General features: G+C 34.5%; 1 protein-coding gene across 1 annotated transcript; it reads right to left on the reverse strand.

Moving 5' to 3' along the window:
- Positions 1-629: 629 nt before the first annotated feature.
- LOC145678119 (inositol monophosphatase 1-like) lies at positions 630-15,269 on the reverse strand (the record flags this gene model as incomplete). Its single annotated transcript, XM_081748234.1, is given in 3 exon segments — positions 630-2,430; positions 11,787-11,912; positions 15,118-15,269. Coding segments are annotated over 2 exon segments (259 nt in total), but the record flags the coding sequence as incomplete, so codon positions are not given.
- Between the last annotated feature and the right edge of the window lie 1,468 nt (positions 15,270-16,737).

Here is a 16,737-nt window from a genome sequence, read left to right on the forward strand (position 1 = left end):
TATATTATGGTAATAAAGGGTTACAACGAAATTCCAGGGACTTTTTGACTGTCCCTCGCACAATTCAATTCAAACGTCAGAAGTGTCCTGTACTGTAGACACAAGGTTGTTCAAACAAAGCAGGATGTATAGTATTGCCCATATCGACCAAGTGGCCGAGCATTGATTCGAAGAGAATTAGAATGTACGATTCTTCAGAGAGTGGATTGATACCATAGTAGTTAACGTCTGCACGGTAACCCGAAGACGAGGATTCATTATTAGTCCAGTCAAATATCACTCTTTGTTACAGTTTAAAATATATGTATTATGCAAGTAGAATACTTTCTGTTTCTTAGAAAGTGATGTAATTGTTGTTTCAGAAAAACAGTATTGTTAAGAGTGTTTAAAAATCTTGCTAATTACATATTCATCTGTATGATTATATAGTTCAAAAGTCCTAAAAATATGTATCGAGTTTCGCAGGAGTGGGAGGTTTGAACTTAGTGGACTCGTATAAGTGTACCCCTGTTATTTATTTATTTATTTCCCTTTCTCTCTCTCCTCTGAAGTCTCTCTCCTTCTGGGGAAATTACCCTGAAATCATTATTGTATCATCACAGTTTCAGGAAACTTCAATAAAATATTAATTTCACTGATAATTTTATTGACAAAACAAAACATAAATTTTAATACAATTAGTTGCAAAACATTCAATCCTTACATCACCAAATCAGTAACAAGTTGAAAATGCTTACCATATGTATTTTAGATACGTTAAACGCGATGTATCCCTTCCTTATTCTTCTTATCCACTACACAGAATTTAATTCCCTATTCTGCTAGGTCTGATTAATCTTTTTATCAGACGGGAAACATTACGATTTTTATCTACGCAATGGACGGTAATATATTTTAAGTATACGTCATTGGATGTAATTTTGCTAATGTACTGTATACAGCAATAACATTAACAATATTATTATAAGGGACTTGTCCGCCACAAAAATAAATTTGAGCAAACCACGTACGCCTACATATACAGGGTGTTTCAAAACGACACCGACAACGTTTGGGAGAGGATTTCTGACACCAAGATAAGACAAAAAGTATAAACCAACCTGGGTGCACAAATGCTTCCTTTTGGAGTTATAGACTGCCGAAAACATGAAAAAATGAACTTTAAAGGTCCATAGCTCCAAAACTATGGGAACTATCGTAGTCGGGTCAAGACTTCATTTAGGAACTAATATGTGCCCTATACAAAAATCCATGTTTCACAATCCTAAGGTACTCACGCAATAATTTTTACAGAGATAGTTGGTGAGTACTTCAAGTTATGTCCCCGTAGCCAAACTCTTCTATAAAAATTGTGTGGGTACCTTACGATCCTGAACCATGTAGTTTTGGATAGCGCACATATTAATTCCCAAGTGAAGGTAAGTTCCATAGTTTTGGAGCTATGGACCTTTAAAGTTCATTTTTTCATGTTTTTGACAGTCTATAACTCCGAAAGGAAGCATTTGTGCACCCAGGTTAATCTATAATTTTTGTCTCATCTTGGAGTCTGAAATCACCGCCCAAGCATTGTGGGTGTTGTTTTGAAACACCCTGTACACAAACAGGAATATAAATGTTTCCCTGTTGTAAACAAGTACTTTCTTATGATCGGAACTTTCACATTATCGAAACTGAACCATAAAAACTATCAACTTACAGCACTTTTGATTCTTCCCTCCTTTTTTAAAAAAGGAAAATTACAGTCCAACTTTTTCTCTATCCTTTCAACCTAGACACATGGGTTCAGTCAAAACTGGCCAGTAACAACTGTTCAGATGGCTGCATTTAAGTACAATTAAATATATCACTTTGAAACTTTATACATCTTTATTTCCGCATTGTACCTTTCTATACCTGTACAATAATTGGTCCTCTGACATTTATTGTTTTTAAAACCTGCATAATACACATATTTTCAGTGTCTTCTAATGTTCTGGTGCTATAAATAAACCCCAACATAAGAAAAACAATAAAGAAATTATTTAACAATACTTAGGTATCTTTCTCTTTATACACATCAACAGCACAAAAATACTACAAAGATTTTTATTTCAATTAAAATATGTCTTTTTTTTTATTATTATCTTTTAGGCAGTCATATTGGAATAATTTGTTGATATATTGACTAGGCTTTATACGATGAGGATAAACAAGTATACATCAATAGACAACTCAACAAGCATCATAACAGCAGTAATATAAGAATAAAAAATAAAAAAAGAAATTGCACTTCATACAACAAATTATCATTTTTTTTTTTTTTTGGTTCTTCTACACTGTACATATATATACACACACCATGATTTATTTGTTTGCATCTAAGCTTCTCAGCATACTAACACGTTGACTGATTGTTCAACGCTGATTGGAAGCAGATTATTTCCACGTAGCCTATATAATTAAAGAAAAATAATAACTTTAACTTTTGATTAAAAATCATTACAAACCTACTGTACAGAATTTCAGTACTTATAACAGTGGATTCAAGTATACAATTACGTTTTTAAAATACTATTAAGGTAGTAATCTATATATTAAAATGCTAGGTTTATATGTTTATGGCCAATTGTTTTGACAATGATATCTCGGAAACAACGAGCTCTAGAAAGATGCCGTTTCCACTGATCGATTGCAAATTTTGTGCAGATTTATCAGTTTTAATTGAATGTTTTTAAAAAATGGCCGTTATTTCTTTATTATTTTAAGGGTACACTGGAAGTATTGAAATTTTAAGAAGTACAGCATCATATCCTACAAGTTATACATTCCAATACCACACATTTGTATAAGGGATTAGTATACTTCTCCGGCATTTGTTTCATGGCCAAATGATAATGAAAAACGAAGGATAACCATTTCTCTAGTCTAAGATGAATCTTTATTGTTTAGAGTGTTTTGTCCAATGAGTACCATAATCAGGAAAACCAGTATAAAATGAATAAAACAATAATACATTACAGTTTAGTTCCTTCTCAGCTCCAAATATTATTTTCCAATAAATAGTACTGTATATTCCAAGAAGTCTGATTACATCTCTCTGAACCCCCCCCCCCCCTCTCCATATTGATGCCATAGAACAACCAAAATTCTAAAGATAAAATCAAATGATTGTAATTAAAACTAATTTTCTTTCAATTTTTATTTGGAACCTCCTATTTATAATATCAAGCGTTATTTTAATAGGAACAAAACTGTTCGCACATATTCTAACAGAAAGCATTAGTTGTACCTTCATGCAATTTCTAGATTATAAAATTTCAAGATCACAACAGAAAGTTCATTCTTCACAGCTACTTTCACATTGAATTTAAAAAAAAAAAATCAATTAACACCATACGCAATTACATTCTATTAAACTTACGCAATAATCTATTCAATAGTACATACATATTGATCCATTTTTGGCTACAAATTATTGATAGGCTCCGGGCTTCCGTCATATGTATTTAATACTAACTATATTGAAACCAAATTTATTTCATTCTACATTTAAACACTGCATGCATAATCGTGCATTAATTTCTTAAAATATTACTCCACATCAGCACCGGGAAACCTCATTCAATCTACAAATAGAACCAATATCTATGCGCTTCTATTACTAAGTAAATCAGAAATGGAAAGTTATCGTGAGGATATTCTGCTTGCTCTTATTTCAAAAATTAATTTATCTTTTCATTGTGATAAAATACTAGGGAGGATCAGAAACTAAAGTTACAAGGCAAATCTTTCCGGAGTTTCGTCTGTTATAGAGAAATGAAGAGTGTGCGGTAATTTTAATACATGGAGTTGGCAACTGTGTAGTATTTCAGCCACCCGCCACCTATGGCGCTAGTTGTACGTAAACACACATGGCATCACGTTTGGAAAATTGGTCTCGTAAAGAAATCCGCTTAGTTATTCGATTTCTGTGGGAGAAACATGTAACCGCAGATGAAATTCACCGGCAGCCGGTAGAGGAAACAGCCAGGACTTCTCGCTGAGGGCGTCATCTTCCTTCACGACAACGCGCACCCGCGTACAGCCCAGAAGACCACCACGCTGTTGAAGCAGTTTCGCTGGGACATGATCGACCACCCTCCCTACAGTCTGGACTTTGCTCCAAGCGACATTCACATGTTCCTGCACTTGAAGGAGCACCTCGGAGGCCGTCACTTAGCTTCAGGACGTGAAACATTTCGTGACAACGTGGCTGAACACGCAAGGGCAGATTTTTTTTTTTTTTTTTTTTTTTTTTACCAGGATGGAATATTCAAACTCATCCCACGATGTGATAAGTGCCTCAACCGATGTGGAAACTATGTCGAAAAATAACTTAATGTATACACTACTTGTTGGCTGTATTAGTTGTATGAAATAATATATACATGTTTTACTGCAGGCTTTGTTGAGTCGAGTTGATTTTGAGTTTAACATACCTTTCAGCAACGAGGCTATATGAGACGGGACCTACTAATTAACGTGGAATCCGAACAATATGAGTTCCCGCCGGGAATCGAACCCGGGTCTCTCACGCCAAACACGCGCACGCTAACCACTTGGCCACGAATGAACTCCTACAGGCTTTGTAAGTTTACTTTCTGATCATTCCTTATAGATAACCAGACTGCAACTGTAAAGCACCATTGGATTCCAACCATAGCTTTTGTTGGACTGTTTATGAATGATCAGAATAATAATGCAACCAAACTGTACAGATTACGTATAAATCGACCTAAACAAAAATTTTAAGTATATTTTGCTATCGAAACAGAATTATTCTACACTGACAATACTTGTTTGTTTTAAGCAAAATAATTTAAATATGCCATAATATTTATAATGTAAAATATTATGAATTAGACTAATTAAAGTGACATAACTTAAGCATTGTGTAGTGCTCCTTGAGTAATAGCCATAGTTTCGAGGGAGGCCAGCTATACAAAGTTCAACTCGCTGTATGATAATATTTATGTCACTGTAGGAAAACTAAATAAACATCTTCACAACATATTTAAATACTGCACTTAGCTGAACTGTTAAAATCTACTTTTACCCCGTGTGTTGAAATGAACTCAGCCCCAGCAAACAATTACTCCCTTTTGATTTTGATTGTCAATGTTCGAAAAGCTATATATTTGCTAACCTGATTAGGATTCAACCTCCTTTCCCACTACAGGTAAAAAATAGCCAATATACAACCTCGTATTTTATCTTAAATATTATCTGAACTTCCGTAAACTCGCCTATATTTCAGTTCAAATTCCTTTTCTGAAGTAATTCCAGTAACTAACTCGTATTTCAACTAATCGAGGTTGTTCATATCACGAAATTTCAATATTTTATCTCCACAACAAAAGTTAACGTTACTTCCATTTTGGAATCTCCGCTCAGTATCTTTAATCTCGATCCCAGAAATTCTTTTTCCGTAGAATTAAATATTTGATGTTCTCAAGTCCGTGGTTATGGCAACGTGTAAACTAAACAATATGATTTGTAATTAACAAACGAGATTATGAAAATAATTCTACCTTTTTAATTAATCATCAGTTCCTAATCATCTACCTTTATGGAAATATACAGATGGTGATCAGAAAAATGGAAACACCTGTAGTTGGCAACACGTCAGATGTATGGGTTGGCAGTGGTGTCGTGGCGCCCGCAGCGCCGGACCGCTGGTGGTGGTGTGTTAGGTCGGTCTCCATACTACGTCAGGCGCAGTGGAACAGCAGTGTCCAGTGGCTGCAGCAGACGGAGGTAGTGTAAGATGGGAGACCTCTCAGAGTTTCAAAGAGGGCAAATTGTTGGTGCGAGGTTATGTGGAGTGAGTGTGACGGCAGTGGATACTGTGTTAGGTGTGTCGCGTGGGACAGTGTCGAAGGTGATGACGGCCTACACAACACACGGGAAAACCACATCGGGGAAGCGGAACAGTGGGCGGAAGAAAATCATGAGTGACAGGTCACACCGGGTATTAAAGCGCATTGTCATGCAGAACTGTTGTGCCACTGCGGAGCAAGTGACGGAGGAACTCAATCAGCACCTCCCCCAGCCTGTTTCGACAATCACAGTCCGCCGTGAATTACATGACATGAACTTACGGGGTCTTGTTGCACGGGCCAAACCGCTCATCAGAGACCATAACGCTTTCGCACGCCGCAAATGGTGCCGCGACCATGCAACTTGGACCGTTGAGGACTGGAAACGTGTGATATGGTCGGATGAGTCATCCTTCACCCTATTCCCAACCACGGGCCGTGTTTATGTGTGGAGAACGGCCAGAGAAGCTTATGATCTGCAGTGTCTCCGCCCAACTGTGGGTCGCCATATCATGGTTTTCATTGGGTCTTGCGGTCACACTTAACGGACGAATCACTGCCAACGATTATGTTGCAATTTTAGAAGACCACTTGCATCCTATGGTCCGGATGTTGTTCCCGGACAATGACGCCATCTTCCAGGATGATAATGTACCCATTCACACAGTTGTTGTTGTTGCAGCGTGGTTTGAGGCACATCGGGATGAAGTTCAACACCTCCCCTGGCCCGCCCAATCCCCAGATCTCAACATAATTGAACATCTGTGGTCCGTCTTGGAAACGCGACTCCGGCGACGATTTCCACTTCCATCCTCTCTCACAGAACTGGCCGGTGCCCTGCACGAGGAATGGTGTAAAAAATTTCCACTTGCTACCATTCACGACTTCTATGCCTCCATCCCACGTCGCATCATGGCTGTATTGAAGCGAAAGGTGGCTCGACACCCTGGTAAGTTGCAATTTCGTTCAGGTGTTTCCATTTTTTCTGATCACCATCTGTATATTACATATAAGAAACCTGATTATTTAGACTTACATAGTTTTATAAATAAAATACAATTCAAGCAGTAAAACTGATTTAAAAATCATGTGATTTTATATAAAATATTAACTTCTATAAATTCATGCGCGCAATATTTTCATGACGTCATATTTCCAATGACGGAAACGTCAACATTCTAATATACGAACTAAAATAAAACACTTGAAATTATTACAACACTATAAAACTTAACTTATGTATTGGAACGTCAATAAAGAGATCCAATACATACTACTGATTTTTCAGAATTTACCAAATAAAAGACGTTGTGTCTATACAAAACCCTGTTTATTGGCCTTGTTTTAAACTACATTGTTCATATGAGAATATAAAAATGAACACGATCGTGTTTACATTGAGAAATATTTATTGAGGAAAACTGCTTTATAGAAAATAGACAACTAACGTCACTCTTTGCCTGCTGAATCATTGTTTCAACGATATCTAGTGTTTTTGTACGAACTTTTTATCAGCACTTGTATGTTTATTCCACGTGTGCGCGCTATTCAATTGTGTCATATATGGGTAAAATTGGGTGCGAATCTGTGGTATTCGATCGTGCTGTTTTCACCAACGTGTACCAGTAAAATAGTGTGGATAACGTGCAAGCACTTTAAAATACAGGAGAAAACTGAATTAAGTGTCAAATTACGTGCTCAAGTGCTTATTTTTAGAGAGAAGAGCTATTATTTGCGGAAAATCACTCATTAGTTCCAGATATCGGTCAATGCAGTCCATCGAACTCTTGAAAGACAGTCAAAAATTGGTGTCAATATTGCACGAAAACAAACTGGTTATCCAGAAATAGTAACTTTTCGTAAGGGTAAATTCATTAGGACTCCAAGCAAACGTAGTAGATATTTAATCACTTCAAAAGTAGTACAAGAACTTTGGTAGAATCGTTTGCAATCAGTATAACATAGGATGGTGATTCGAAGTCTGCATATTTTTGGTCTTGGAGGTGCAGTTACAGTAAAGAAACCACTCCTTCGAGCAGAAAACATTGCAAAATAGTACTATTGGGCAAAACATAAAGACTGGGGCGATGAACAATGGAAGAGGATATTCTGGACCGACGAATCTAATCTATACTTTTCGGTTCCCAATAGCAGATGTTTGTCCATCGCTCTCCCAAAAGCGCTTTCATCATGACCGTATAATGTCTACAGTAAAATACGGAAATGGCAGTGCCACTTTATGGGAATGTTTTACAGGAAATCAAGTTGGTGATGTAGTTCAAATCAACGGAATAATGAACAAAAACATGTGACACACCATTCAAGAGAGGCATGAAATTGCATTAGGCCCCTTTCATTTCAAATCGTACACGTGATAGCCAAATGTGTACCATGACCATTTTGCATTCTTATGAAAAAATATATATTAGAGATGGACATGACCAGAATACAGAAACAAAACAGTTTTGGTCTCTGATGATTTGCAACAGTGTTGCAACCTCTACTTACATTGTTACTATGGTGATATAATACCTTAGATGTGGAATTTAAATCAAAAGCAGTGTTGCAAATCCCACACTTTGTTTACTATTTTACTATTATCTCATAACTTGTGTAAGGTACAATATAAAAATTCATCTCTCTCTTCGCAGAAAAATAATACCAAATCTGTCTTTACAGGATTGGAGAACAATGTCGTGTGCATGCTTTGCGTAACTTCTATGAAAATTCAAGATGGGGTTTTTGAGATATTAATTTTTGAAAATAGTCCAATTTTGAAATTTTCACTTTTTTCATGCTAAATTTTTACTTGTAGTGTACAGATAGATAAGAAATAATATTTTTACTGTAATGTCATGTTTCCATAGTATTTATTCCTAGCATAAAACAAATCTTATCTGTTTTCATTTAGGCACAGGAAATATCCGAAATATGTGCACAACGAAGTTTTTCCAAGTTCAACAATTTTGTTACAGTTTATGTTACATCTCTAATGTGTCTGTTTGGTATAGTTTGGAAGAGTAGAAAACATAGGGTAAAATAAACAACAAAAAAGGCTTCTAGCACTTATTGCTCTTTCTTAATAATACTTTCAAAACGCCAATTCCTCACTTTGCTGCAAAAGTAACAATTTGTGATTTTTAAGAGGTTGTAACACTATTGCAAATCATCAGAGACCAAAACTGTTTTGTTTCTGCATTCTGGTCATATTCATCTTTAATATATATTTTTTTCATAAGAATTCAAAATGGTCGATGGACACCCGTTGTATGATTTGAAATGAAACACCCCATTAGGAAGGCGGAGTTTGAGCCGTAACTTTGTACTAGAACAGGATAATGATGCCAAAAATTTTTCACAGTTATGGAGTAATTATCTGCAAAGCAAAAAAGAGGCTCACATCATCGTAACAATGGAATAGCCACTACAGTCTCAGGATTTGCTACTCATGGAGCTCTTCTGAGATGAACTTCACATGACAGTCCGTGGACACATGCCAACAAATACTAAAGATTTCTGGAAGACTTTTTAAAGCTGTTGGAGTCGCAACTTTGCAAAAGTCGGATAAACTGATCAATCAAATGCCTGGAATTTGTAAAGCTCTGATAAACGCACTTCGATGAACGCAAACTTCCTCAATAAATTTATCTCAATGGAAACAGAGCAACGTAATTTAATTTTCTTATGTAACAATGAGTTTATTCTGCGAAACAAGTTCAACAAGCATGGGTTTCTATAAATACAGTGTATTTTCTGTGGAAAATTCTGAAAAATCGAAAGTGTGCTCAGAGTTTTGACAATGAACTGTAGGTAGTAATGTGACTGTAAATATTTGATCGACTCGGGCGAACATGATGGCAAGCGCCACTTTCAGTGAAATTGATTTATGAGATAGAACTCGCTGTAATCTAGCCACAGAAGAGTAAGTAGGTAGTTTAATTTCGGAAATGTACCTGCAGATGGGAGAGAAGGTTGTTTGGTATTTGTCATTGCATTGAATTGCATGGGAATTGCATTTTTTTTTTTTTTTTCAGTTTACTCGAAATCAGAAAATATGACATCCCATTATGTTCGCCCGAACCCTCATTTATGTATGTGTGCTAGATATTCATTGTATTCGTTAAGAAAATATCAAAGTTTCTGACTAGTGTATAAGGTTATATATGTTATATATTAAGTGGTATCCTAAACTTCTTGGCTTTTGATTTCTTAGACAAGGTCAATTAATTCAATGTTGTCATAGAATTTAATGCGACCAGTGTTTCTTTCAGACATGTTTTTGGGGGAGCACTGCCCCCCAGAGCTCTGAGAGTGCCCCCCAGAGGAGAGCAAAATAATACATCTATAATATAATCTATATATATAAAAGAGAACGTACAAATCCTTTGTTCCCTCATCACGCTAATACGGCTGAACCAATTTCTTTTATTTTTGGGGGGTTATTAGGATTTGGACCCTAGATGGTTTTTATCATATCACTTTAATTTTTAATTACCAGTGTCTTGAGATAATTGACCATTCAAGTGTCCATAACGTACAAATCCTTTGTTAGTTCATCATAGGTAAAAATAAACGTATTTATATGCAACCCGCATGACCGTGTCACTCGGCGGGTTAACATAAATGACAGGCGATATAATGTTAACATTTACTGCAAGCATATTTCACGGGTATTAAACACATGAGATATGGAGTTGTGCATTTAAATTTTCATTTCAACCCAGCGAAGCGGGTAATATATGCTAGTAATAAATAGAATAGTACCAGCAGTGCTCCCCCGGAATACTAAATGCCACCCCTGGAACATTGTTTCTGAAAGAAACACTGAATGCGACTCAACGAAGTTGGAAATAAAGGCTGAAGAATGGTATGAGCAATGTAAAAGTTCAATATATTATATTAATGAATGTCAGATAATGCCTTTATCTTGATTGAGTCTTTATTTGCTATGATAGTATTACTACTACCAACAGTAGCGTATTTACGATTTTGTTTCGGGGGGCTTTGATAACTTTCGGGGGGGGTTTGCCTGAAAATGAAAATTCTGCAAGATATTTCATATACTTTACTATAGTAAGTAAGATTTCGAAGGGGGGACTTAAGCTCGGAAGCCCCCCTAAATAGGCCACTGACTACCGATAATATTATAAATACCACTTGATATTTCCTGATTATAATCATGGATAACAGCAAACTTGTGAAAGTGGCTTTCCAACGCAGGATTATGATTTGGTTCTGGTTGCTAGTGGATGCCGATAGATCACTTAAATAGTTTATTATACACTGAAGGAACACTGATTCAGAAGACTATATATCTCTTATAAAGGTATTCGTATCCAAAAGTTTCCAAAGGCAAAAGTATCCAAAGGGTTTACCTTTAACGGTTGCCTGATATTTCCACAATTTTCGTAAATACTCGAAACAATAACATTTGACTTACTTACCTCCATGTTCCTTGAATTATAATAGATGAATCGAACTTTTTTGATATTTCGAAATACAAAGCGCTATTTCTTTTTCCAATAGACAAAGTTTTTACTTACCCTGTATTGGTAATTTCATATAAATTATGTAAATGAAATTAAAAAAAAAAAAACATAGGAAAGTTTGATAATCACGAACTCATTAAGTTTGTGATTATTTCCAAGAAATTCATGAGTATGTGGTCATTGAACTATTTTTATATATTTTTTTCTCAAACTTTGTTTATTCCAAAAAGAAAAAAAAAATCTTATCTGCAGGCAAAGATAAGAAAAGAATTACCAATACATGATTAAGTAGAAGTATATCGTTTCATATTTCGAAATATCCAGAAACTCTAATTCATGTACCGTACTTCAAGAATAATAGAGATGAGTAAGTTAAATTTAAATAAGTGATATTTACGTTCATTAAATATTATTATTATTATTGAAGCCTAAATAGCAACTTAAAAAATTACTTCTTTACCTTAACTCTACTTTGATCATTAATCTCGCTCCGGGTAGAATTGGACCATAATTTTAGCAAGTTGCTGGGCTAATGCATTTGTTCCTGCGCATAGTACTCGTCTACTCATTACATCAAATGGTCCTCCTGAAATAAATAAATATAAATGAAAAGTTAGTAATTGTTTCAAACTACTGGTTGAAAAGTAATACAAAGGGTTGATAAAAGCATTATCGTTAAAAACTCTTTTACTTATCAATAACTTTTCTTTTTCTTTTTCTTTTTTTTAATTTTTGGCTCAAAAGATCCAATATATTTCAGGCAAAAATTTTCTTGTACGCCTTATATCTGGAGAACTACATACAATGGAGCCAAACTCAAACTATCAATTAACTCAGTATGATGTGCTTATTCCGTAAAAAAAAAAAAACCCTCAATTTAGAGGCCGTTCAAAAATTTTGCGGACCCTGATTCAAAACTGCATCAAAAGATCCAACATATTTTAATCAAAAATTTTCTTGCAGGGCTTATATCTGGAGAACTACATATAGTGTAGCCAAACCCAAGCTATCACATAACTCAGTATGATGTGCTGATTCCGTAGAAAACTCGATTTAGGGTCCGTTTGTGGCCCCCGATTCAAAAACTAATTATTGGCCAAGATTGCAATCTTTTGATCCATTTTCTTTTCCTTTTATCATTCCTAAAATTCTTGTTTAAAATAAGTACTTTTAAATACCATAAAACTGTTAACAATTACCAAATTAAAACAAAACCTAAATTCCCTTGCTCTGTAATCTACAAAGGACTGTAGTTGGTCAGATGAGAGGCACGCTCAGCTGAGCAATGTGTGGTCAACATATAGACTGCAGCACCCTTATTTCTGACTTTCTGGACCGAGACTGCAACCCGATGTTGGGTCAGGCTCAGAAAAAACCTGCTTGTGCCTTCACCGGGAGGCTAATCCATACACATGTAAGCAATGAAAGAGTCGTGTGGTAACTACTCGAATGCATCGAACTACAGTAACAATTATATAATTATATATGTTGTACCATTACATTACAAGGTGAAATAACCAAGATAACAGTGCTAAATTATTTAACATAAAAGCATATTAATACCAAACTACTCCTACTGGAAAAAAAAAAATCCTACTGAATTTATTTTCAATAACGAATACAATATATAATGTACTAAAAAAGGTTTTATTTGGTGTTGATTATACAGTTATAATTAAAACAATGAATAATTAACTCTTACTTTTAGATATCCTAAAAATTTATAGGGTTCCAAGAATTACTTCAAATTGAAGAAAAACACAACTAAGTTTTTGTTTAATCCTAAATACTGATAAGGATATAGAATTTCTTTTTTCTTTTAAAAAAGCATGATCAGCATAGTTAGATCTACCAAAGTATCTACAACAAATATTGCAACTATTATTAATCTTTAGCATTACAGTAACAGCGCGAAGCACAGAAGATGAATGCGACTATTTTACTACATACAAAGAATAAATTAAATTATACTAATGGTGGCTGGGACTTCTTTTTTTAAATTGTTCCTGGATAACTTTGAAAATGTGTAGTTGGCCTTGTGAATTCCTAGGATACAAAATAGCATTACATGCTGAACAAGACGCAATAGTTTTAAAAATATATATACTTACCAATTAAGTTAAAGTTTCAGCATTGTTGTAATGCCTTCATTAGACACGTACTATCTCAAGAGAAGTATGTATGTACTTTGAGTATACGTATTATAAGTGTCTGATGAAGAAATTGTTACAATACCGAAACTGTAACACAGTTGGTAAACATTTATAGTTTTAAAGCTGTTGTACTTTGTTTCGAGTCGCAATTTCATTTTATTCGGATAAGTTTTGTTTTTCTTTCTTTTTAATCTTCAGACTTCGTTCTACAATTTAGTTTTATTTTAACACACACATACACACACAAAATCGAACACAAGAAAAACAAACTGATACAGTCAGTTGCTCATTAAACAAAGGAAATAATACAAAGAATAGGTAACGATGAATATGTCCTCTCCCATCTGATTGAAAGAACGTCAATTGACCCGGAAAATTAAATTTGGGAATGGGAGTAATAATTTCCTTATGGTTGACCGATGTCAACCCCAGGACTTGTTACGTCTTTAAGAAATTTATATATATATATATATTTAAATTGACCAAATTTATACTCTTGATCGATTTCAACACGAAACAAATAGGAAAGGCTAATAAACCTCCAAAACAATACACACTCTTTTTCATCCGTCAGACAATTTTTAAGAAAGTTACAGTAGAAACTAACTAAATAAGAATGGGTCGGGAAATTTTAAATACTATAAATCATCTAACAAGTAAGTATTCATAGCTTTCACCTTAAAGTATTAAATCTTTTGAAAATAGTTAAACTTTAACACCAAAAAATCTTGAGTAGTTTGATATTCTTAACTCAAATTTTATCAGTGTTTTCAAGTCATAAATTAACACGGATAAAACCTGACTTTTAAAAACGAAAGTGTGAAACTACTACAAGATTTGTTAGTATTGTAATTGAATTCATTTTAGAAGATTTATACGGTTAAGTAAGAGCTGTCTATACTTATTTATTACACTACTTATAATATATAGAATTACTTAATCCACATCCATACCGCAAGTTACCGAAATTATCAGCTGCAAACTATAATTCTGAACAGTATAAGGTTGGTTGGTGTTCATTTTGAATATACGTGTTCTTTGCTTACGATTATCAGCTATCATAAATGGTGTTTACATACGAATTCCGAATACTACCCAGTACACACAGAAACAACCCAAGCCTTGGTGGTGAAATGAGCAGAGATATCTATGTCCAAGTGGACTAATCAAATGTTCTTCAAATACATTGAGACTCTTGAAATAACATTCTACATTTAGTTGTAAATTAACGAATCTGTAATTAAATTTATGAAATATATTACGGAATACACTAATACGTTTGTCCATTTTGCTAAAAATTGATGATACAGTAAATCCATCCAAGTTAGCCACCTTTAGAATTTCAAAAGAAATATTCAACTTATACAAGTGGCCAAATCATGCAGGCAGTCAATTAAGAGAGAGGTGGATAACTTAACTGGTTTTACTGTACTTGTTAGATTATTACGAACACCCAAGTGATCAAAACAGTATCTCTACAAACCAAGACAACTGAAACACCTACTACAAATAACATCGCTATAGTTAAGGTAAATGTACAAAAATGCAAAACAAAGTAGAAAAAAAGAAGAAAATGCACATTTTCAAAATGAATCATGCTAGTAGTGGATGAGTTAGAAGTGCTATGAAATGTCCTACCCGCACAATCTACAACCACGCCACCAGCTTCACGCACAATGATATCACCAGCAGCTATATCCCAAGCATGAATTCCATACTCATAATAGGCATCCGCACCTCCTAAAGCAACCATTGCCATGTTCAATGCTGCTGAACCTAAACTGCGGAAGCTACAGAAGGAAAACGAGATACGGGTAAACATTTTAAAATATTAATGAACTTTCTTTTTAAATGTGTAATGTATCAAATACCTTTAAAAATGTGCATGTAAATTGCTATTACTTTATTTTCTTCAGATCTGGTCCTCTATAATCATAAAAAAATGATTTAATTAACATTAATGATGTTGATTACCTACGCCATCTTTGCCGCTTTTTAGTTCACTGATTTATACGGGGCCGAATTTTACTTTTTTTTCTTGTTTTCTTTCTTTCAAAAAGTAGGGATTTTAATAATGCTTTGATTTTACTGATTCTTTTCTTCAAGTCCAGTTAAATGGCTCTTTTGTTTGTCACAATGAATTTGCGTTATCGATATATTTAATATTATTCAAATTAAATTCGATTTATAAATTTAAAATTATACAACACAGAGTTTAATTTTCACAAAATCAAAAAAGATTTTGTAGAAGAAGTCAGTAAAATTAAAACATTAAAATTGCAATTCATTTCAAAGTAAAAATACTTTCCCATACAAACCAATGGGCTAAAAAACAAGATAGCGGCAGGAACTAAACGTTAAGAGGCCCCATCATGGCGAAATTAAAATACCGCTAATTTTACAGTAATTATGTGATATCTTTAAATAGATAAAAGATAATCGAAAAGTGGAACAAGAGCTCGCTAGAGGTACCGTTATCACGAGTCACCTAGTAGCTTTCCGTTTGCAGCCATTTAGAAACGCAAAAATAAATGCCGATTTTCTAAATGACTGGAAATCGAAAGCAGATAAGCGAGTAGTGAGAACGGTATCTCATGTAAAATAATATTGTCTCGCGCTCTTGTTTCACATTTCGATTTTCTTTTATATAATTACTGTAAAATTAGCGGTATTTTAATTTCGCAGTGATTAGGCCTCTTAATGAGAGATATTTCTTCAACTTGCGACTCTTGTATGCAGCCACTACTAACAGCCAATACCCACGTGCAAAATTTCTTCTTTCAAAAACTTGGAATTGAGCAGAATTTAGTACAGTGTAATCCAACATAGAAGGGATCATATTTTCTTTAATATTCGAAACTGTACGCAGTGATACTATCTATAACTTACTGTAGAAGTGTTTCTCGTTCTAAATACAAATTGTACTGCAATAATATCGCCTTCCTGCTGATCTTCGATTGGTTAAGAATGAAACTTCTAAAATTCAGAGGCGGCTGCTGCTATAAGTTGCATAGTTGTGCAACCGCATATTTTTTGATACCAAAGAATTATTTTTAAAAACTAAAGTAGTGTTCCAGTTAAAAAAAAATCTTCAGCGTAAGATGGTATTGATGCATCTATAAAAGTTTCTTTTAAAAAAAATTAAAAGAAAAAGAAATTTGCATTTCCAGTTGCAAGGAGCGTTGCCACTGGATGGAGGAATATTGAGCATATGGCAAAGATCTCCTATTTCTGAACATGGGGAAGCGGCTTTATACC

Source organism: Thermobia domestica, unplaced genomic scaffold, assembly GCF_964235325.1.
Source record: "Thermobia domestica unplaced genomic scaffold, izTheDome1.hap1.1 HAP1_SCAFFOLD_1891, whole genome shotgun sequence".
Classification (NCBI taxonomy): domain Eukaryota; kingdom Metazoa; phylum Arthropoda; class Insecta; order Zygentoma; family Lepismatidae; genus Thermobia; species Thermobia domestica.